The 24978-nt window shown below is 41.1% G+C and overlaps 1 protein-coding gene across 6 annotated transcripts in view; it reads left to right on the top strand.

The window, feature by feature from the left end:
- Window positions 1–5635, top strand: part of DIAPH2 (diaphanous related formin 2) — an 814964-nt gene extending 809329 nt beyond the window's left edge. For all 6 annotated transcript variants that reach the window (XM_023634106.2, XM_023634104.2, XM_001914669.6 and 3 more), the window contains one exon: window positions 347–5635. In XM_023634106.2, coding sequence (XP_023489874.1) covers window positions 347–411 — 65 coding nt within the window. In that variant the 3' untranslated portion in view covers window positions 412–5635. The remainder of the gene's footprint in view (window positions 1–346) is intronic.
- Window positions 5636–24978: the final 19343 nt, after the last annotated feature.

The raw sequence follows: 24978 nt of genomic DNA on the forward strand, positions 1-24978 counted from the left end.
AAAAGGCACTGTACATAGATCTTTTCAATTTAGCGTCTTTACCAAGGAATTTTGTTGTCGCCTGCTATTGCCAAGGGGACTGTGTTTGAGAGAATTCTTCCATTTCTTGTATCACTCTGACTTCACTTACCAAGAAAAGTCATTTACTGCTGATTGCAGAACTCTTGAACTCAGCCCGGCAGCTGCAGCGTGAACACCTCAGATCTGGGCTCCTTGTTACTTATTTACATATTCATTTAAAGTGATTTTTCAGGACTATCTGAAAAGCTCTCTCAACCTGACATCGTGTAATAGCCGAGATCTAAAGCTCACACTGTTTTTGGTTCTTTTCCTCTTTGTCTTACAGATAACAGACGAGTACCTTTGGAAAGGTCGCGCTCTCGCCACAATGGAGCTATCTCATCTAAGTGATTCCTGATGCCAAAGAATATGAAAATATTTAAGTAAACAAAATCGTACATTTTGAAAAGAACAAAACATGCACTCAAGGGATGGAGAGGAAATAAGTGCGTTTCTGCAAAGATCAAGCTAAGCTGGATGAAATAGCGTGCATTTGTAAAGCTTTTGCAAGACTCTTTCCACGATTATACTAATATGAACGCAATTATCAGGATTATAAAACGTGTGTTCCATTTTAGTGTCAAGATGTGTATTATTTGTTCTTGTGCATGACTTGACGGTGATGATGAAAAGTGTAAGAAATTGAAGAGTTCTAAGGCTTTCAAAAACATTCAATCTATCAAAAATTTAGCGTTACTCAAATTTGTAGGTCACCCCAAAAAAGGAAGAAAAGTATTAGAAAGAAAGAATCATTCAATGTCTGCTTTTGATCCCTGTGATATAGGAAAGGACAAGGCCAATAAAAATTAAATGTGCGTGTTAATAATTTGGAGAGGCACTAATATTGCACACTCCGTAAGAGAAGCCATTTTGAAAACTCAAAAACAGTACTCCTCCAACCCCATCAAGCTCTTTAGAATCTTATCTCAAGTGAAAGCTGATGGATTCATCTGCTTTGGCTGAAATTAAATTTATCATTAATCTAGAGTTTCAGCATGATATTGCAGGCACTTATTGCTAAAAATAAACCAAAGTTTAACAGAAGCAGTTAGAGAAGGTGATTTAAACTTTATTTAAAGAGGTATTTTCTAATGATGCACATATATCTACTTTATACAAATACTTTATATGGCTATTTTTGAGGAAAACCTCACATTTTAATGTCTATGCCAGGGATGAACCTGAAAATTCTATTACCTTTATTTAGATTTTTAAAGGTAAATATTGATTCCTATTCTCCGTGGTTTATTTCTTCTCTTGATTGCTTCTTTCTCCCATGACCCCCTTGAAGACAGGGAATAGAGCTCTGGAAGACCTGAGAGGAAAAAGATTTCTCTCTGCAGGAGACAGCAGAAAACTGTCTGTAAGGTCACTTGTTTTATCTGCTTTTCTACTCCCCTTTCCAGCTCTGCCTTGGTGGTCTGAAGAAGAAAAAGAAATTATATATATGTATGTGTATATATGTGTATATATTGATATCTCCTGCTACAATAATTCCACATCCCTGTGACTAAGTGAACTTCTCAATCATCATCATACTTCCTCACCTTATATTAACAGATTTAAATAATGCTGCCAAAACAACTCAAGGAGGACAACAGGCTCTACATGTTTCTTAAATAGATGAGAGAGTAAAAGTTATACTTAACTCGTCTGTTATTTTCAAATCAGCATTGAAATAATGTGGTATAACTTCTCCGGTGTGCCATTTTAAGACTAATCCATGCAGATGATTGTGATTATTGTAAAAGATTTCTTATATGTATATTTCTTATATAGAAAATCCTGTTTCTACTCCTCCAAAGCACATTCTAGACCTTCAGAAAGAACAAATGACTGGCTTGGCAAGTCACCACCTGAGATCATGTAAACAAGTGACCAATAGCTCACAGTTTCCTTTCTATAGATGTATAATGATTTGAACTGCTGCCTTTTCCTCCAGTGCATTCTGACTTGGGTATTATACTTTCAAAAGCTCTGAAGCTGCTACAATAGAGAAATCAAAAAGAATAACAGTATCTGAGATCTTAAAATTTTATCCTATCTTAAGATGCACACATATGCACACACAAACAAGTTGAAGGGACATATCAATTTAACACACTCTTTTTTAACAACAACAACAAAGATTTAGGTTTTGCTAATTTATGTACATACTTAGTGTGTGTATTTTTGACCTCACAAAGTCTTTTCTGAAATCGTCATGGTATGGCCTCTTGGAGTCTTCTGATAGCTTTTTGGGCTGTAGGAAAATGATATTTTGAAATATTAACGCTGACTAAAACTTCAGGACTTTCGCCATGCCATATTGTCAAGCTGGTCAAGGTAGAAATACTGATGTGTATCACCTTTTCCAGATGTGAACTTGCCTTATTTTTTAGGTTGTGAAAAAAAAATGAGGTACTATTATTGATAAATTATATATTTGTATTTAGAGTAATCCCACATGCTTTTCACAAACATTATGAAACCTTTCAAGGTCTTTCGTGAAGTTCCAATAATTGAGTTAAAGGGATTTTTAATGGTCCTGTTCTAGGCATTTGCAGTTTTGTTTTAGATTGAAAAGTATCAGAAAAATAGTACGTAGTGACATTTTTAGTATAGAACCAAATTATACTGAAGTCTTTTAGCAAGTTTATTACTGCCACATGTGAGAAGCATCAATTTTTGCAGATTTTCTTCAGAATGTTTTTAAAGTGTGCAAAACTCTTAAAATGTTTACTAGTTGAATTAGTTTCCTTTGGCTGCTGTAACAAATTACCACAAACTTGGTGGCTTCACACATCAGAAATTTATTCTCTCACAGTTCTGGTGGCCAGATGTCCAAAGTCAAGGGCCATGCTCCCCTCAGAGGCCCTAGAGGAAGATCTTTTGCCTCTTCCAGCTTCCGGTAGCTATTGGCTTTCCTTGGGTTATGGCCACATCTCTCTCTGCTCCATCTTCACATCACCTTCTCCTCTGTGTATCTAATCTCCCTCTGCCTTTCTCTTATGAGGACACAATTATGTCGGCATTTAGGGCCTACCCAGATAATCCAGGATAATTTCCTCTCCAGATCCTAAATTTAATTACATCTGTCAGACCCTTTTTCCCAATAAGGTAACATTCACAGGTTCTGGGGGTTAGGATGTGGACTTACCTTTTTGGAGGTGACCCTCAGTCCCCTACAGTCTGCCCTCTGGCCCCCCCCCCCAAAATTTATGTCTGTCCTATGTGCAAAATATATTCACCCCATCTGAACATTCCCAAAAGTCTAAACCCATTACAGCATCAACTCTAAGTCTAAAATCTCATTCAAACACCATCAGTTTGAAAGTTCCAAATCTCATCCTCTGGATCACCTAAATCAGGTATGGGTGAAACTCCTCAGGTAAAATCCCACTCCATCTATGAGTCAGTGAAACAAGATAACAAGTTACCCACTTCCAAAATACAGTGGTGGGACAGGCATAGGATAATAGCTATAGCCATTTCCATTCCAAAAGGGAGCAAATGTAAAACAAAAAGGAGTCACCTGTCCTGATGATTTTCAAAATTCACCCAGCTGGATTCCCTTAGGTTTCAAGGCCTGACAATAATCCTGTTTGGCTCAGGGCTCCACCGTTTAGGCCTGCAGCTCTGTCCTCTTGGCTTATGGATTGAGTCTCTGCCTCTGTGTCCGTGGCTTGTGCTTCTGCCTCTGTACCTGCAGCTCTGTCCTAGGGGGAGATCCTTTATATTGAAAGGTAGCAGGTGTTTGCAGCTTTATCAACCTGTTTCTTGCCTGTAAAATTTTGAGAGTCTAACAGCTTTCTCTCATTTTGTCCTGTCTCTATCTCTTTGAAGCCAAGCTGGAAGTATTTCTGCTGGTATAACATTCTCAAAAACTTTATGGGCCTCCCATGTATGTCACATTGATTCAATAGTGAGACAAGAGAATCCTCACAGATCTTTGCCAGATAACCCCATCTCTATTTCTGGCTTCTATTGAGATGTTTGATAGATCCATGAGTGAATGCCTAACCTCTTCAGCACTAGCCAAATGTTGTCCAGCCACATCTTTGGCTTTATCTCAGAGCACACTATCCTAACAGTAAACCTAATTTTCGCTCTTTTGCAACCTGAATAGGCTCAAAATTTCCTGAATCATCAAGTGCTGGTTCTTTTCTGCTTAACAGTTCTTTCCTCAATTTCTCTCTTTCCTCTTGTATTTTACTAGAAGCTCAAGAAGAAACTAGGGCATACATCCAACTCATTGCTTGGAAATCTACTCAGCTAAATGTCCAAGTTCATCACTTACAAATTCTCCTTTCCACACAACTGTTGGAGACAATTCAGATAAACTTTTTGCTGCCATTGACGTGGATCACCCTTCCTCTAGTTTCCAATAAAATATTACTCAGTTCCTTGAGCCCTCATGAGAAGCACCTTTAACATTCATATTTCTACCAAGAGTTTTTTTAAGGCAATCTATGCTTTCTCTGTCATATGCATCAGATTTCTTCCATCCTCTACTCATTAGCTAATTCCACAGACACTTCCACATTTTTAGGTATTTGTTATAGCAAGACCTCACTTCTTGGTACCAAAATCCGTATTAGATTCCTGTGGCTGCTGTAACAGATTCCTCCAAATGTGGTAGCTTCTGGGTCATCAGAAATTTATTCTTTTACTATTGTTTTGGAGGCCAGATCCTAAATTGAGGTGTTGGCAGGGCTGCACTCCCTCTGGAAGCTTAGGGGAAAATCTGTTTTTTGCCCCTTTCAATTTCTTATGGCCAGCATCATTCCTTGGCTTGTGGCCAAATCTCTCTCTTCCCTATCTTCACATCACCTTTCCCTCTCTATATCTAATCTACCTCTGCCTCTCTCATATAATGATGGCATTTAGGGCCTACCCAGTTTATCCATGATAAGCTTTTCTTAATTACATCCGTGAAGACCATTTTTCCAAATAAGGTCATGTCACAGGTTCCAGGAATTGGGACATGGACATATCTTCAAGGAGCCACCATTCAGCTTATTACACTAGTCATTACACATAAATGTACTTTTCACTTTTTAAAATGCATCTTTGGTGCTCAAGCCAAATTCAAGGTTGTCTCTAAAAGCTGTTGTCTGCACAGCCTACTGCATGCTTTGATAGTAAATGGCCGAACAGGCTATTCTAAAATTTGGTTGATACTTTTACTACTATGGCCAATTAGCTTGAAAAAATAATTGGTTCCAACTCTGAGCTCTGGTATATCTCTTCTGTCCCTTTTATGGAGTCTTTGACCAAACGACTTCTATGATTCATAACGCAGGCATAAAACTACCTCTGATACAGAAGGGTTCTTTACAAGCTTATTTTAAATATTGTGAATCCCTCAGCTGAAAGGAGAGGTGACAGAAAAGCCTGCTTTGAATGGGTATTGAGGGGGGTTGTGCCCATACCAAGACACCCAGAAGAAGTATTTCAGTGGCAGTAGAACTGTGGATTCATGCTCTCATTTTGCCTCGGAAGAAACACCTGTCTCTTCACAGGACCAAGAATGACTTGCAATCTATATGTAATGCATACTTACTTATTCAATAAAGTTAAGATATACATGAAATGTTGTGCTGCCTGTGATAATTAACATTAAGGATGAGTGAAAAGGCACAAACTAAAATATCAAGACAGGATACAAGAACATTCTAGAAGGAGAAGTTTCAACTGAACAGAAGTACAACTGTATTTCTATAAGGGCCTGATCAGGTAGAAACAATGGGACATATTCAAAGACACACATACCTGTGGGAATCATAAGATGTTCTTTAAGTATTCTTTAGCACTGCTTGCCAGAAGAGTGGAGAGATGTTTGCACAACTGAAGAAGTCTAGAAAAGTCAACAGGATGATTTACATGTTCCAGAGAAACTGTTTCTACAGAAATGGTTTCTTGTCTTGATTATAGAACAAAAGCAAAGGGGCTTCAAATGCTCAGAGGGGTAAAAATCTGGAATGAGTAATAAAGGAGTGTAAATAATTATTCCCTGGAGGGCTTTCAAAAGAATTTTTCATCCTAGGTGGGCTGACCTGAAGAAGGAAGTTTGAACAATGTAATAACCAGGTCTATAATTGATATGATCCAAAGTACCTGGCAAGACCACTGTTTCCCGTGGAATGGTTTGCTCCAGGAATCAAATATATTGGCTTTTTCTCCCCCAGAGACCCAAGTAGGCAAATTCCTTACTAGGGAGCCTGAAAACCTTAGTATCCACAATAGGGGAATTTGAGCTTAATACCAAGAGCTCTAAGGAAAGTGGAAATTGATATATATGCACTGCATGTGACATGCTGTATAGTTTTGATTTATAATAAAAAAAAAAGCTATAGCCAAAGATCACATTTACAGGCTGAATTTATTTAGATGTCTAGAGTCCCAATAGCCAAAAATAAAATATTATTACAGTTAGTATCCATTGCAGAGAAAAACGACTTGCAAATTCATGAATTATGCCCATCCTGACTTTGTTCCTAGTTCTTGGCGATTAGCCAGAGTTCAATCTTTAGCCGTGATGACTAATAGATTGGCTAATAGAGGTTCAGCCAATATTTTCACCTTTTGATGTTTATCATTCAGTGAACATTTTCAGGACACAATTAGGAATTAAACAAAGCACCTGCCTTCAGGGATCTCACAGTCTGGTGGGAGATGGAACAGGTACAAAAAGAATTGTAATCCAAGCTGGAAAGAAAGCGATCACTGTCATAAAAGTGGTATCAATAAGGCCCACAGGAGTCCAGGAAAAACAAACCACTTAGATTTAGAGCAGCGGGGTGAGGTGGGAAGCAGGTATCAATCAGTATAGACTTTTTGGTCGAGGTGACATTTGATCTGAAATTTAAAGGCTAAGTAGATTTGAACATGGGAAGCTTTTATTCATTCAGTCACTATCTAGTGAGCACCTTCTGTGTGCCAACTGCAATGCTAGGCTCTGAGAACATAAGAGTGAACCAGAAAGATGTGATTTCTATTTTCATGGAGCTTACGTCTTTTTGAGGAAGGAAGGAAGCCATGAGCAGAAGTACAAAATTTGATGTGCATATGCAAGTAATATTGAGCAATTCAGTTTGACTAAAGTGTGAGGTCCATGAAATGCAGCAGTGGTTGCGTGGTTTGGGCTTGATTTCATAAATGGTAGGGAACTACGGAGGGATTTTGAGGAAAGAAATGATATGGAGCACTTGAAGAAGATGATGCTGGAAGCTCTGTGTAGGATAGACAGAGCAGTCACAGAAGGCTGACTTTGTTAGAGGCTATTGCAATCATACTTTTGAGAAATAATAAGGGCCTAAACTAGGGTAGCATCAGTGGGACAGATCCAAGTGGCATCTGAAGACCCGGCAATTAGATGTTGAGGGTATGAGGAGAGGGAGGATTCAAATCTAATACCCAGACTTCAGACCTGAGTGACTGATGGGCTCCTTTCAACAGAAAAATTGGACACAAGAAGAGCTCATCTTTGCAGTGATACCGTGGATATGCACAGCTGCAGCTCTGACACTTGATATGATCCTATTATCTAAGCTGTTGAATGGCTCATACAAGCCTTATATACAAGGAGCATCGAGTCATAAAGACACAGAGCAGACAGGAGAACACGATCCTGCCCAAGAACTTATTCAGTGATATGATAGCGATTATGGTAACAAGGGCAAGGGCAAGCTCGCTAAATTGTCTTCTTCTTCCTTCCCTTCCTCCTTTTTCCCTTTCTCTTTCCTTTTCCCATTCCCTTCTCTCTTCTTTTTAATAATACTGAAAGTTAAAACACCTAATGGCTGTTCAAAGAAACAAAAAAAACTGACAAAGACTGAGTGGACATTACAACGTACTGATTCAGTTTTAGTCTCATACTGACAGGAAAGAAAGGCATTTAGAGGAAGTATAATTTATGGAAAAAGCTTTAATTAGTTCATAGCAAGGACTTCTTAAGTGTCTTGTTAATATTTTAAGCCATACATTTATGAGGTTCTCGAACAATTATTACTCTTGAAAAGAACAGCAAATTCTCATGTCTTACTATTGTCCCAGGAATCTCTCAGACTTCCACTGCGCCCAAGTCTATTCCCTTTATGCTAAATACCTTTCTACTCAAAGAACTACAAGCCTTCCCTCCTGAATACATTCAACTGCTGGGTACATGTGACACTAAATGGCTTTATTTTAGCTAATATGACTCTGTTTTGGAAAGGGACCTGGTTTATGAATCTTTTCCACCTTCCCCCTCCCTCCTCACAAATGCCTTTTGTTATTCTTCTTCCGTTTTCCTACAAAAACCCAAATATCACAATGGGAGTTAAATTGAAAATACCCAAATACTATGAATTTTCACTTGGAACAGTTTTTGGAAATCTGTGACACATAATAGCACAGTAGCCTAGACTTTCTGACAAAAATCAAGTAATGAAGTATTTTACTCGGCTGGACAACTGGTAGCACTTATGGTGGTGCTTGGGGGAGGGAGGGAGGAAATGAAAGGGGTCATGGATAAGGTCTTTTAGCAGAATTCAGTATAAGGGTGAAAATCAAAGCATCTGTTAGATGTCAATGACCTTTTGACTCCAGAGCATCTGGGATAAAAAGCTAACTTGCTGTGACCTTATGTTGTGTGGTGCTTTGTACTTTTGAAAGGACTTGCACTTTTCACATCCATTATTCCATCATCTCATTTCCCCTCAGTCTACAAGCATCCTCAAGTCTCCTCCATGCCATTAAACAACAGCAGCCCCCTTCCCATAGACTTCCCTCCTTCGAGGCTGTCGCTGACCACCTCATTGCCAAATCCTATAAATTCCTCTTAATCCACATCCTGCTTACTTTCTCCCACTCTTCCACAAAGTATACCTAGCCCTGTCTTCTCCTAGCACTCAGAAAATTCCTCAGTCCCCTTTATTAGTGGTTGTCTTCACATGACCCCCAAATATAGGCTGTATCTCCAGTGTTCATTTGTATTCTCCCTACTGCCAGGGTCAGCTTAGTCATTTCCATGACTTCGACAATTTCCTATGAGCAGATGACCCTGCGCTCTCTCCTGAACCCCAGAACCACCTTCCCTCTGTAAAGGATAGCTCGCACACTCAGCTAAGTATATTCCCAACCAAATATGTTCTTCTCCAGCAAACTGATCCTTTTATCCAGGTTGCCTGTCTCATTACGGGTGCTGCACTTTCTCCAGTCTCTAAGGCTAGAAATGCCAGAAGCATCTTGTATTATTCCCTGTCCCCTAATATCCAGTCAGGCAAAGAAGCTGGTCTCCCTGTTTCAGTCTCTTACCTCTTCAACCCATTCTTCATACTGCTAGAGATTGCTTCCCAAAATGCCCTCCTTGGCCCACTTCCAAACTTTTGATTGTTCCCCTTAATTAACAAAACTAGTATGGGCTTCAAAGTTCCCAGGAGCAGACTCAAACATAACTTTCAAGCCTCCTCATTGTTCCTCCAGCCGTGCTGTGCTGGATTTATCACTGGAGCTTGCCGATGATAAACAATCATATGATTGCATTCCCAAACATGCATGTACCTTCACGCCATTTTATGGACATGCAGTTTACCCTGCCTAGTATGACCTCACTGGCCAACTTCACCCTCTTTCTCCTATTAATCCTTCAAGGACCAATGCCACCTTTCTGAAGCCTTCCTTAACTCTCCTTCCCTCATTAAAATAAATTGTGTTATCTATGCTCCCACAGCAATTTGTTCATACTCCTATTATGGCCCTTATTTCATTCTGCTTTCTACTAGAGTTAGTTGCCTGTGTCCTTGACTAAAGTGTAAGTTTCTTGATGGCAATGACTGTCTCATTCATCTCTGGGCCTTTACGCAAAGCAATTGCTCAATGAATTAATGTGTAGTGTCAACTCGCGGTGAATTAAACAAATGAAAAGAAATGCTTGGTACAGGTAATGGAAAATCATAGCTAATTTCCTCATCCAGGTGAGAACACAGCCTTCATCATTGTCCTGGGAACTGAGGGCCTGCCTAAGGTCAGCGTTGAGGACAAGCTCCCCCAACTGCGGATGACTGGAAGTTGATTTCAGAGGAGTACTTTCAGGCGCTGATGACTGATTGAAGACAAGGAAAAAGGTTTTTTCTCCAAGGTCAAGCTTTTAACAAGTATCTGCAATGTACACTGAGGGATTTGGCTGTACTCCAATTATGCTAATATGTTTTATATATGGGCTTCCAGCATCCAGGAACCACCTCCCTAAACAATTTAATAAGTGTAAATATCAAGGCAGAGTTGTAAATGTGGAACTTATTTGTAATGTACCAACCTTGTTATTATCAAATGTCATGGGGTATAAGTCATGGCAATTATGCTGCCTGCTTTTTATTACATTTATTTTACTTTTTAAAAGTGCAGTATATCCCCATAAGCTTCCCCTCTTCCCGCCCTGCCTAAGTAACCTACCCTGGCTGTGTCTTCTGGAGTCACAGAAGGCAAGGGCTTCAGGGTCACAGGACTGATGGGCATCCCTGTAGGAAAGGGAACTCATGGGTCATTGACTCCACCCACTGACACTATATCCTTGACATTAGGCTGAACACTGTATGTTTCAACAATTCAAGTTGTGGGACCTCGTGGGTTTTCCCAGATAAGAGATTTCATGATCTGAAACACAGAATGGTGCTTCCTCCTCCCTCCCACCACCTGAGCATGCAGATGTGTGTATGTCCCTGTCATGAAGAAACTGGAAATTTTGCACAAAGCCTTCAAACTCTTGCTGGCCAACTTGGTGTGATGTGGCTCAGAGCCAGCTCTTATGTAGTCTCTTGGCAGGTGAAAGTGAGGGGAAGTAGGCCTGAGTTTTCTGGTTTGGACCAGAAAGGCATCCACTACACCCAGCCCCTAATTCCTATTTCCCGGTAATCTCTTTCTCTTCCCCTCCTTCGCGCTTCTCACTAAATTGCATCAACCACTCAGAAAGGGAAGGAGAGGTGACTCTCTAACTCCCTATAACTAAGCATTCTATGGCAACAGGCCGCTTTTCTTTGAAAGGAGTCCTTCTAGTCTATCTGCGGGCTTCCACAGGCTCACCTAGTACTAGGCAGGAGACCTGCCAGGCTGCCCAAATCTGTTGGAGAGTAAATCTGTTTTTCAGGGTTTTGAAAAGTGCCACTGCTTTTGAAGTTTCCTTGAAAGAGAAGGACCAAAAAGAAAAAATAGTAGTCAATCCTTGCAACCAGGAGTTTCTCCAGGAGCACTGTTTCCCTGATGGCAGCATCCCCCCACCTTTTTGGTGTTAACCATGTTATCAATAAGCTATTCATTTGTTCATTGCTCATTCCATAAATATCCATTGAGCAGCTACTGTGTCACAGGCACTACAGAATAGTGAGCAAAAACAGACGTGCCAATGCTAAACAAATCTTTACATGATGACAATTGCCTTAAGTGCCTAAGAAGGAAAAAATACAGATACTATAGGAGAAAATAATGGTGTATGCATGTATGGTGGGGAGGGGTTCCGAAAATTGACGGGTGGTCAATAAAGGCCTCTCTGCAGAAGTAAGAGGATGAGTAGACTAGAGACCGAAAGGGTGAGTAGAAGTTAATCAGGTGAAAAGTGAGCATTTGTATAGAGTCAATGTAATGAAAATAAAGCACATATAATGGAATAATGTATTAACCAGTTTTAGCTAGTTCGTACTATGGTTACAACCACCCCCCAAACCTCAGTTACCATGGCAAAGGTTCGTGTGGCAGCTCTAGGTCATCTGAGGCTCTGCTTCATGTGCTTTCTTCATTCCAGGACCCTGGCAGAAGGGGAAGCTCATATTTGAGACATGGCATTCTTATAGCAGAGGGAAACGAGCAAACAAGGCTGACCCGTGTCATGGCTGATTCTATGTGGCGGAGGCCACTTTGGTGTACATTCCATGGGCCACATCCATTCGGCACAGCCCATGGCAGGAGGCAGGGATGTGCTCTAACAGGCAGGAGAAATGAACACCTGGAAACAATAATGCAACCTACCACAAGTCGTATCTGAGTTCCACCTATCCCTCTTAGTTATAGACATTTTTGACATTTTTACTTAACTTCCCAGGGCCTCAGTTTCTTCATGTCTAAAAATGATGTTTAAAACAACTGAAGAGAAGCTAAGATGGTTATTCCAGGGTTGGGTTCAACCCTCAATTGTGGCAGCAGCCTGAGGGAACAGTACAGTCTAAGGTTCCTCTACATTTTCCTTTGGCATTTTATTTCAATTACGGTGATAGAAAACGAGCTTTGGCATGCTACCTTGGCCACTAACTAGCTGTGTGACCTTGGGCAAGTAACTTAAAACCTTTGAGCCTTGGACTGTTTGAAAAGATCATGTGAAGTCATCTATATGAGAACATTTTGTGTATTATAACACCATACAAATACTGGTCATTATTGTAATTACTGACTGCCTTGATCACCTCTACTAAGATGCAAAAATCTGTTTCTCTCAAACCCTCAATGCTACATTTCAGCCAGCCACCTCAAGCTCACCGTGTCAAAAATCAAAATTATCTCCTAAGCACTCCCCCTCCAGTTCCCTCTCTGGCTTCGTTCTGTGTGTTACTGGCGCTAAGGTGCTCCTAATCACCAGGGTTGCAAAATTTCCTGTTGTCTTTGACACCTACACCTCCACTCGGTTCTGTCAATTCTCCTTCATAGCATCGTTTATTTCAATCTCTTTCTGATTTCAAAGCCACCACGCAAGCTCAGAGCCCGGTCCCTCCCTCCTTGGTTACTGTCATAACTGCTCTTCCTGCCATCCTTTACCCCATCCAAAGCAGCCCTTGGATCACCTGCTTCCCGTACTCAAAGCCCTGCAGTGGCTCAGCAGTGATTACAAAATGAAAGGCCAACCTCTTCAGCTGAGTAGCCAACACCCTCTACAATTTGGCCTGGCCCACTTTTTCCAAGCTTCCCTCCCACGCTTATCCCATACACCCTCTGCGGCAGCCATACCGACCTAACCCAACGTTCTCTGAAAATCTCCATTCTTCAGATCAGTACTGTCCAGTAGAAATCCAGTACAAGCCACAGATGTAATTTTAAATTATCTGGTAGCTACAGTTTAAAAAAATAAATAGAAACAAGTGGCGTTAATTTATTTTGTCTTTTGTATCGAGGTAACATGGATTTATAACATTATATAACTTTCAAGTGTGCATCCTTACATTTTGACTTCTGTATAGACTACACCATGTTCACCACCAAAAGCCTACTTGCCATCTGCAAGTGACATTAATTTTAACATATTTTATTTAACCCAGTATATCCAAAATATTATCTTTTCAATATGAAATCAGTGCAAAAATTAATGAAAAACTTTACATGTTTTTCTCACTGTGTCTTCAAAAATCCATGAGTATTTTACACTTACAGCACATCTCAATTCGCACATACTAGCCACATTTCAAGTGCTCAATAGTCACATGTGGCTAGTGGCTATAGTATCGGACAGCACAGATCTAGGCCCCAGCCTGTGGCTCAAGGCAAGCTCTGTCATCTGCTTGAAATGCCTGCCACTCAAACCATCACCCGTGGAAACGCTGCCTTCCAAAGACCCAGCTTCATAGCCCACACGCCCTCAGAAGGCTTCTCGGATGTTCTCAACTGAAATTCATCGTCTCCCTCTCTCATATTACCACATACATTACTTTATTATATGTTTTTAAATGTTGTGAGTAGATAATATATTCAATTGTTTCAAAACTCAGAGGGTACCAAAGGGTATGCATACAATGACACCCCCCCATCCTAATTCCCTCCCCTAGAGGGAACCAATGTTGTTAGACTTGTGTGTATCCTTGCAGATAAGTTTCACACATATACAAATACATATGTAAACACACATTTCTTCCCTCCATCCTTTCTTAACAAATGGCAGCGTACTAAATGTACTGTTCTGTACCCTACATTTTTGTGCATAATAGTCTATTTTGGAGATCATTCCATATTAGTACATAAAGTATATCTATCTCCCTGACAAGCTTTTTAATTCTTAGAGGATATAGTGGGGGGGTTTTCTTTCTGTATCCTTGCATAACTCTGCACCTTGGTCTCTGGTGCTACACACAATATTCAGCAAATGTGCGTTAAATTGAATTATTGGAACTGTTACCAAGTTGATCTCCCTAAAATGCTCTTTTGTATATGGCACTCCCACCCCCATCAAAACATCATTAACTTCTAATTGCCCACAAGATACATTTCACATTGAAGGACCTGCACAGTCAGACCCAACCTTCACTTCTAGACTAATCTTTACTCTCCAAAGACACACCCTTTGCTTTAACCAAAGGTCCTCACTAGAGCTTTGCCACAGGTGGGTATGTATGGTTATCCATCTGTGTGTATGTGCACGTGTGTGTGTGTGTGTGTATTTTATTCCAGCATCTTCCGGACTAGACCATAAGCCCCTGACACATGGGTTATGTCTAACGCCCTTATTTATCCCTGGACAGTGCCTACAACTCAGTGATGCTCGTTGTATACTGATGGGCTTGGAAACGTCTTTCTCCAGGCCTTCTTCCCCGCCTTCCTTCCCTTGGGCCTGGCGTGCCCCAGGCTAAATGATAATTGCCCAGATTCTACATTTCCTTTTGGCACACAGAAGACTGTTTCTCTAATCCATTTTTATTTTTAAATCATTCTTTCTTCGTTCAAGTGTTTCTCAAGCCAGAGAAGTTGTAGGCAGAAGCAGTGACAAGGGTCAAAGCACAAAATAAGCATAGTTCCTGCCAGGGAAGTTTTCTTCCCATTTTCATGCTTTTGTCTAGAATTCCATTTATTTAAATCCAAAATCATCAACTTTTCTTCAGTCTCAAACAATTGTAGCTGTTTGAGAGTCACATCAAAAGCAGATATGACACTACCACTGCTGGCTAACACTTCGATAAAGTCCAATAGTACTTAAACACGATCAGCTCAAAGACGGGAAGTGTGACAGTAGTTGCCACTTATTGAGCGCTCTTGTGGTCTAGCAGTTAAGATTCGGTGCTCTCACCACCACGGCCTGGGTTCATTTCCCTGTCCAGGAATGACACCGCCTGTCTGTCGGTTGTCATATTGTGGTGACTGTGTGTTGCTGTGATGCTGAAAGCTGTGTCACCCATATTGCAAATACCAGCAAATACCATGGTGGACAGGTTTCAGCAGAGCTTCCAGACTAAGGCAGACTAGGAAGAAGGACCTGGCCATCCACTTCCGAAAAATTGCCCATGAAAATCCTATGAATAGCAGTGGAGTATTGTCTCATATAGTGCCAGGAGGTGAGAGGATGGCGCAAAAAGACTAGGCAGGGATCCACTCTGCTGTCCACAGGGTCCCTAGGAGTCAGAATTGACTCCACAGCACTAACAACATGGAAGGTGCTGTTCTAAGGCTTTATGCTCCTTATTTCATTTAATCCTAACTACCATCCTGAGATAGGTTCTATTATTTAAATTTTACAGAGGAGTAAACTGAGGTGCAGTGAGGTAAGGTGGCATGATCAAGATCTCTATTAGGAAGTGACAGAGGTGGAACTTAAACCCAGGGAATATGACTCCAGAACACGTGTTCTTAACCATGAGAGATGTTTTCTCCCTTAGCTTGAAAAAGCAGCTGCCTTCTGGTATATACTGCCTGAAATCCATCTGAAATCCCTGGGGAGCAGGAGTACAATCAGCATCCTATCTGCCTCCCTTTTGTTTCCTTCCCTCTTTACTTGGTCCAGATAGAACTGCGCTACTTTTCCACTGAGCCTCTTCACACTTTCACTGCTACTAACCAAAAAGGGCTTGGTATCTAGATCTGTCTCTAGAATGTTCTTTGTGACTCAAAATATGCTCCATGGACAAGCAGCATCAGCATTACCAGGGAACTTGTTAGAAATGAAGCATCTCGGGCATCTCTCCAGACTACTGAATCAGAATCTGCATTTTCACGGATTCTCAGGTGATTCATGTGCACATTAAAGCTTGAGAAGCATTGCTCTCCATCTTGTGGAGGACTCCCTTAGTGATTCCTTGCCGGAATGTTCCAGAAACAGAAGTCTAAAATCTATGGCTTGAAAGGGAGGGAATCATTTAAGCTGCACCCTATTGTCTGGCCTTGAGGAGCTCGAGAGTTCGTCAGATACCATGGTAAGAATAGATCTTGCTGTCTTTAGAAGAAAAAAATACGTGGGCATAATGAAAAGACAGCCACATGTTAGCCATTATTTCCGTCCTGTATTTCATTCATGCTTTCCTAGTGTCTCACACTGCCACAACACAGACACTTTCCTTCATATAACGAGGAAATTTTTAATTAAAAGCATTGGAAACTTTGAGCATAGATAATCCTTTAAAAATTAAGTTTATCTGTATTTACAAGCCTCCATTTATTTGGTAGTGACAAGAGGATAAAAAAAATACCCTGCCTCTGAAGGCGTATGGAGGAATGATTAAGCTGATTTACAATAATTGCTTTAATCTGGGTGTATTGAATTGTAGTGTCTAACTCTTTCAGTTCTCTTGGTCTGAGGTAAAGGCAAAATATATCACCACGCGCTATATTGTACCTCTGAATCACAGTGGAAATTCTGCCCTATAGTGCCAGCCTATCACCAGCGTCATCCATGTGATAGACGGAGAAAGACATCTGGAAGCAGCTCCTCACTCCACCCCCAACATCTAATTGCCGCTCTACCTGCTCCCTTGCTTTAAGATAGAACGCTCATGTTCAGAAGCAAAGCCATTAATAGCCATTAATTTCTTAGCTCTAATAAATTGACCAGAGCAGAACTTAATTGAGGAAGGCTCTCAGGAACAGGACACAGGACAAGGGGATACGAAGGAGAAGAGGAAATGGATTGAAACCTGGGCAGGCAGGAAGGCTGGAAGGAGGTCCAGGCTGGGGAGAGGGTAGTCGAGATATACAGAGGTCAACTTTGCTCACTTCCTGCCTATGGTTTAGGACAGTCCTGCTGGCTGCCATCTCTAATGATTGCTCTGGATTCAGCCCTACACACTCCAGGAAGCACCTGGAGTAGAAACAGCAGTGATATTTAAGGCAATGTAAATATTCCTTCTTTCTCCTGGCACCCCTGCCCACCCCTGCCTGCCTTGGGGTTGACCACTTCTCTCCTTGATGGGACTGTGGGTCAGGCCTGGTTTTGCTTTTCGACTGACTTGGATCTGAGCCACTGATCAAGAGGAGGGGACTCTAATGACAGGTGCAGCCCTTTCAAGTCAGAAGAGTGCAATTGCGTTATAAGAGCCACAAGCATTCCAAGACATGTGGCTGAGAGTTATTGCCCCATTATTTTACTTTCAGAAAAACTACACTCTTCATCTTTTGCCCTCAGTGAGCTCTGCTCCACCAGTGATTTCAATCTCAAAGTTTCCTGAAGGGCTCTGCCAGATGTGACCAATAGCTCATCATGAGCTGATATCTGGTATATGGCCTCAAACAATATGAGATGATGATCATTGCATGCATGTGACATTTATATAAGTGTCTCCAGATTTTGGCAAGAAGCATTGAAGTTAAAAAAAAAAACATTGAAAAACATTGCTTCTGAATTGGAAACAGACTACTTGGCAGCTAACAACATGGCAATGCAGCCCACTTTCAACAGTGGAAGGCATTGTGTGTGGGCTCTCTCAGTGTCAAGCCTCCCCATGTCTTGCTGTTTTTAGCAAAAGTACAAACTGGAAGTGTTTAAGATTCTTTAACATCCGACTCTGTGAATCCTGTCAATGAACACGACAAGGGTTCCTTTCTCTATTTCCCCCTTCTGTCTATTATCCTCTTGGATCTTTACTGCTCTGGTTCTATATGCCTCTGCTTGATTAATTATACACTTCCTTCTTTCATCTTGAATGTTTAAACTGACAGTAATTGCCCAGAATCGAATGCATGACCTCTAAGAATCTAAGTCTACTGTAAAAGGGCTGGTTTCACACTGTAATCTGTCATAATAATCCTCCAGAGGGTTGATTATGTAATTTAGAAGAGGCTGCCATGTCAAAATAAAGGTTCAGAGCAGCTCCATTGGTTAGCCTGCCACCCACACCTGAACTTGAAAATACCTTCGTATTGTTAGTTGTTTACATCTCTCTTATATCCGCGAGACCCACGCATCACAAACCATCTGGAGTGAAGAACCACGCTTTTTGTTTTGATGGGTTTTTAATTTTCAATCTATAGATACTTTTATAAAATATAAAAATAAATTCCTAGAAAAATATAATGAAAAAAAGCCGCGCAAAAGTCCCCACTTTTTTCTGTTAGCATCAACAGACAGAAAAGTACTCTGTCAAACTGCTTACGGTTCTCAAATGCTTACTCTCAAGGGCTCCCCTTCCATCACCATGGGTCATCATCCATCTACAAAGCAAGAAGGGCAAAGCACTGCCTGAGCCTGTGCGCTTATCCAGGCATTAGCCAAGGCTTCTCATGGCCCCAATTGTCTTTGGACTCCCAGAGCCAAGCCTCCATCATGCATAATGAGTATCATACCCCAAAGAACAAAGGGACCCTTATTGAGAGGACGAGCAACGCTTGTTGGCATAAGTTAAAATTGATGTGAGTGATCCAGTGCTGTAACTAAAGGTACAATCTCGAGAGACAGACTTGGGTGAGAATTCTGGTTTAGACATTTACCAGCTATGCGACCTTAAGAAAGTTATTTTACCTCTCTGTGCCTCGGTTTCTTCATCTATAAAGTGGGGATAATTTATAGTATCGATCTCATAAGGATGCTGTGAAGATGAAAGGATGTGATGCATTTAAAACACTTTGTGAAATGCTTGCTACATGCTACAAACTCAGTAAGTTGGCTGTTATTGCTATGTGACCAATAAGTGGTATTAATGTTCTCTTCATTTCATAGGAGAGGGAAACTCCAAACTTGTAGTCCCACAGGCCTCGCATCTGGTGACTCTAGGATTATAGGAATTGCTTCATTCAGTCTCCCTCAGCCTTGGCAGGACTGCTCTCTTAGGCATGCTGTCCCTTTTCTTCTCCCTTCTATTCAAGGTGATTTCTCATTGCTCCCAGTAAGGCTCCTCCATCCTAGCAAAGTCTGTCTGCTTCCTACTCCTTCTTTGCACTCAACTGGCTGATTCTCCTTCTTGCATTTTCTCAGGACCACCCTCCACAAGAACTGCCCTCTCCTTTCTTCTCTGTCACAGGTATTTGCCTTGTTCAAACTCATCTCCAAATTAGCCTCCATACGCAGTAGTTCTCAAATGTTAATGATCATCAGAAGCACTGGGGAGCCTATTAAGGAAACCCTTTGCTGAGCCCCACACCAAAATTCAGATTTGGGGGTCTGGGATAGTGCCCAGGAATTTGATTTTTCATAAGGCCCCCCTCTCCACTCCTCGAAGCCCCATGGGATGCTGAGGCATTAACATTTTTGGATCACAGTTTGAGAAATAGTGTTCTAGACGAAAACACTAGTTAACAGCACTTGAATCAATTCGCTCTCCCGATTTCCTTAAACACTAATACTTTCAATAAAGTAACACCTTATTAACTCAGCCCCATTAAATTGGAATTCTTGATAATTGGACAGAAGCCAGGCTGCCAAAAAGAGAAGTGGGAGGCTGAAGATGAATCTGCCTTCAACATGATGAGTAGAGCTGGCCATGCATATTTAGATTGGTGCCGAGTAATTCCTTACCAATTTAGTCATTGACTGAAAGTTCCCTGATGAGTCCATTCAGCACCTCATCCACCATTTTCTCTCACTTGGATTACTGCCCGAGGCTCTTACCTGGTCTCCCCCCTTCCACTCTTGCTACCCAATAGTTCATTCTCCACATAGATACCTGCGTGATCTTTAAAAATCAAAATCTGTATCACTTGCCTAAATAAAACCTCAATGGTTTCCCGTGGATCTTAGGATAGAGAGCAAGCTCTTTATCAGGGTCTACAAGGCTCTGCAGAGTCTGGCCCTGCCCACCTCTTGTTTCACTCTCTCCCTTGCTCTGGGTGCTTTGGACGCACAAGCTTTCTTTCAGTTCTGTGACGAGACCCCATTTCCAGAAGCTGTGCAGATACTCTTGCACAGATTTGGAATGTTCTCCCCAGCATCCCCTCTCCACTCACGCCTCCATACAAACACATGCTTAGTTAACCCCTACTCATCCTTGGATCTTGGCACAAATGTCTCTACAACAGAGAAACCTCCTGAGCTCCCTACTCTAAGTCGCTTTTCTTTGCTAGATGCTTTCAGAGAAAGCATGTTTCTTTCCCTTGGAATACTTGTCTCGGTTTGTGATTCTACAGTCATTGCTATTAGTGTGATTATTTCATTAAAGTTTATCTCATCTTCTTGACAGTAAGCTCCCTGAGGGCCCAAAGCATGTCACTATATCCTTGGCATCTAGCATGGTGACTAGCATATAGAGTAAGCACTTAATAAATCTTTAAGTCAATGGACAGGATGAATTCCTTCTGTTCCTTCCCAGAGCAGACTACAACCCAAACTTCTCTACCTTCCTCTCAAAGCTAACACTATCCTGACTGTGTGTGTAGGAGTGTGTGAGTGACACGAGTTCAACCTCCCCTAGAGGGAAGACCCCAATCAAGACAATAGGATTCAAAACCTACCCACTTAAATCCTTAAGCTTTAGGCCACCTCCCTCAGCCAGGGGACCAGACAAGCATGACACTGACCACCACTGCCTATTGGCCTCTGCGCTAAATAGTTACCTTGTTCCTAGAAGCCACCCAGGCACCAGATGGTAATGACGGGATCCCTGTTCAAGTCATGAAGTTGCAGTTCAGCATCGTCAAATCTTGTCAGCTATCACTTTAACCAGCAAATGCCCTCTAAACACTGAACAATTGTACTTCAATTAAGTTATCCATCCCACTCTTGCTGCTATGCATGTAATTATACTTCTTGAAGTGAAATTAAGGAGGAGAGGTTAACAAGAAGCTGTGGTGTCGGTGATGGAGACCGAGTGTTATGTGGCATTTCTTTGCACCAGATGCCATTCAGAATTCCACAAAGAGTGGAGCCAGCATCAGACAGAAGAGCCACCTTAACAGCTTGAAAAGCTACAGCTCAAATCACATCTAGGTCCAAGGGTTGAAATATATTAACTCTTTGTCTCTAAGCTTATGAATCAACCAGTAAAATCATAGACACAAAAAGGTTCAGGACATTTGGGCTAGGGGATAATTGAAGACCTAGAATTTCACAAACTTAGATTGACTCAGTAGGTTGCCTTAGCCCCCAGCATTGGTAAACCCCACATAGAATCCTATGACTCTGAATGGAGGCATAACATACTGATGCTTCTGTCAGTGAAAACCTTAACTACAGAGCAACTGGACAATTCAAATGATTTTCTAATTGGTCATATTCTCCAAATAGTCTAATATTACCTGCTGTCTCTGTAGTCCATCTGAGAAAAGGCATGCCACAGGAAGAGCATAAAAGTGATCGGCTTCACAATTTCTCTACCTGCTCAAATATTCTGCTATTTGAATTTTTTTTTTTGGCAATTGTGGCTCTTTTAACTGTCCTTTCAACTGATGCAATAAGGGATATTCTTCAACATCTGAGATGCTGTTGGCAGGACCTGCGGATCCTGAGTAATTTGGGTCGCTTTCTTCAGGGTTTGCAAAGCCATTTTGATGTAATGATTTTTCAAATACGTATGCTTTGTCTGTGTGTGTTATAACCTTTCCTTTTTAGTTCCAACTGGCAAATGGAATAAAAGCCAAATAAGTAGGGTTAATCTGAAAATTTAAAAGGAAATATCCTGTAAAAGTGCTGTACTTTTAGATAATCTTGACCCATCCTCTGTACATATTTCCATTAGTCTCTGTGATTAGGAAGCCTATTGGAAAATGTCCTTTCTTGGTGATACTCAAAGTTTTTGTTCAGCATGTAATTTTAAGTTTCTCAATAAAACCATCTGTTATACAAAATAATCTCTCTGTTTGCTAAAAATTCATTTGGGAAATGTTTGGAAAGTATCCGCTAGATAGAATTATTTCTTGCCACTCTCTTTTCTCAATCTTCACTGAAAGCGTGTATGAAGATCCTCCAAAACTGAAGTAACAAGTGAGATCAGATGATGAGTTACAATATGACCTAGTTACTTTGCTATGTGGATAACTGGACTATGGAATCAACACCAGACCCACAGGCAGTATTTCTGGTCTGACCAGGGGCCTATGAGGTGGACTGGCATAAAATTCTAACCAGATCCTTACCCATGAGGAGTTTCAATTTGAGACTCAGAAACAAACAGTCTATTGGTCAGTAGTGGGAGAAGTAGACGCAGAGACAGAATAACTGAGCTAACCTCACAGCAAAGCAGTGGAAGATGGAGTCCTAGAACACACCTTGTGAGAGGACAGCTTACCATTGTGTGATGAACGATGGTCAAGTTCTTTTGAAGGCTTGTGTGGCTTGTTTATTTACAATAAACTTTCAATAACTGGGGTACACTGAGCATGTCACTATTCTTTGTAACTTGACTGTGCCTAACACACGGATCAACTAAAAATTTTGTAATGTCCAATTGTCAATGTAGATCAAATAGAGGCTGGCTGAACTAAGAGAAGAACTCAGGTATCCTCATTCCCAGTCTAATGAGAATTGCAAGATCAACTTTACTTCCTACCAGAAAAGCTTAACTCTCAATTAATTGAAAAGTTCATTCATAGTTAAGATACCATACTTGTTCAGACTTGCTTCTATCAACTGCATCAACACCATGATGATGTCTTATGTGTAGGAAAGGCCAGTAACAATTCTGTGAGATGTCAGGTAAATTTCCAGGTTGATACGTATAAAACACTTGATTGACAAGATAACACTCCTAGGAATTAGTTGACGGATAGCTCCCTGTGGTTATTGAAAGCCCTGGTGAATGAAACCCACACCCAAGATGACACTTAACTCTTAAACCCTTCAAATGGAAACACTTTTTCCCAAATGTTTCAAAAGAAGCCTTTAAATATTCTTTGTATGTTCAGATCTTATTAAATGTACATCTTCTGGATAAATCTGCCTCTCTGTTAGATCTGTCCAACGTTCTGGACCAGTGCCACCATTTCCCTTATTTCTTGGGATAGCACCCAAGACTCAACATTCTAGCAGTTATTATTCCAAGATAAAGAAGCTTCACCTATATTAACCAAAGAAATCTAATATCTGATGCTGATTTTTCAAACTCTACACCCTCCATCCCAGCAAAATTTCTGTATACTATGACTTGTCTAAACTGGCAAAACCTGTTCTGAGACTTTGCAAAAACTGGTATGTTCAACTAATCTAAAGAATCAAAGAATCTAAAGAATCAAAGACTCTAAAAGAAACTTTGACTCAACTTCTTTGAGCCTCTGTGGCCACACTTGTAAAATGAGAATGATAAAATCCGCCATGCTGACATAACCCCCCTGAATCATAGAATATGAAAGTTGGAAATGTCTCCTCCAAAATCATCTCATTTAGGCTTCTCCTCTACTTCAGGAGTGAGGTATGAGCTTCAAATGGACAATATAGCTGCATTTAGAAAGATGCTACAAGGTATTAGCATCATTACTCTTCATTTTTATTTAAGTCATGCCATTACTAACTGTTCCAAAGGAGCCTCTTAGCTGTGTACCTAGTGATGCGGGGTCGGTGAGCCGAGGAGTCGAAAGAAAGATTTCTTAGACTCTCAAGATCTGGCAGTAGTGCTCTTTTATTTAGAGAATAGTGTGGAATAGCATGGGGACAGGACCCATGGGCAGTCAGAGCTTCTGCTGCCTGGGGACAAGACCCATGGGCAGTGAAGAGCTGTAGGCATGGGGACAGGACCCATGGGCAGTCAGAGCTCCTGCTGCTGCTGCTGCATGGGGACAGGACCCATGGGCAGTCAGAGCTCCTGCTGCTGCCCTGAGTTGAGGGTTAGGGCTAATTTTATAAGGCATGGGTACGTGACTTATTTTTACTGGAAAAAGGAAAGATGATGTAAAAAGTCATTAAATGATTTCAGTGCAGATGGGGTCTGGTTATTGTGCTGTCATATAACTTTTAGATACGAATCTGGCCATATAGATCGGCATGTAGGTAAGGAGGCCCTGGGCTTCTCTCCCTGGGGCAGCCCTAATTCATACCATAAAAAAATCCACCGAGTCATATAGTTTGGCATGTAGGCCAGGTCACCTTGGGCTTCTCTAGCTGGGGCAGCCTTAATCCACATCACCTACTGTTTACCTTGATTGGAAAAACTTCTACTTTTCAGCTCCCCCAAAACTTTCTGTCTTGGCCGTTAGCTCTATGCATAATAATAGCCAGTATTTTTTTTTCATGTGTCTGCCTCTGTTACAGAAACCAAAGCAGGTTCCCTCCTGGTGAGTAAAATCAGACTCTCCACCAGAAGTAGTTGTCTCACAAAGAAAGATATATTTGCAACAAATAGGAGACCATGAGGAATCATTTCCAGAGTCATGATGTCCCTGAACAAAGGGAAGCAGGGGCATTTATTTCAGATAGGGAATGAATATTCAAAAGGGAAAGGTGGGTATTTGTGCAGGCTCAGTTGGAGAACATGCTTCCACATACACTGCAGGCTATGGCAATAAGGCCTAAGCTCCTCCTGGAGAGATATTAGCATTAAAAATAAGGCAAAGGTCATAGACATAGCTCTCTGGTGAGGCTTGGTCTGGCTCAGGGTGATTGCGTCTCCTTAACATAACAAAAGGGAAGAAAACAATTTGGAAAAATAGTTAAATGCTTCCAAACCCACCCTGAGTTCCTCAGGTGACTAGTCAGTGACACCTCCACCTTTGATAGTCATATCTAAATTTATCCCCAGAAAAACTAACACATATCCCTAACCAAGAAGCCACTTCCTGATTTGTCCTATTTCATCCTCTTTGTACAAAAACAGTATGTCTTATCTGGAAAAGCTTTGAGAGAGAATCTTGTCTAAAGACTCCCAA

Source organism: Equus caballus, chromosome X, assembly GCF_041296265.1.
Source record: "Equus caballus isolate H_3958 breed thoroughbred chromosome X, TB-T2T, whole genome shotgun sequence".
Lineage (NCBI taxonomy): Eukaryota > Metazoa > Chordata > Mammalia > Perissodactyla > Equidae > Equus > Equus caballus.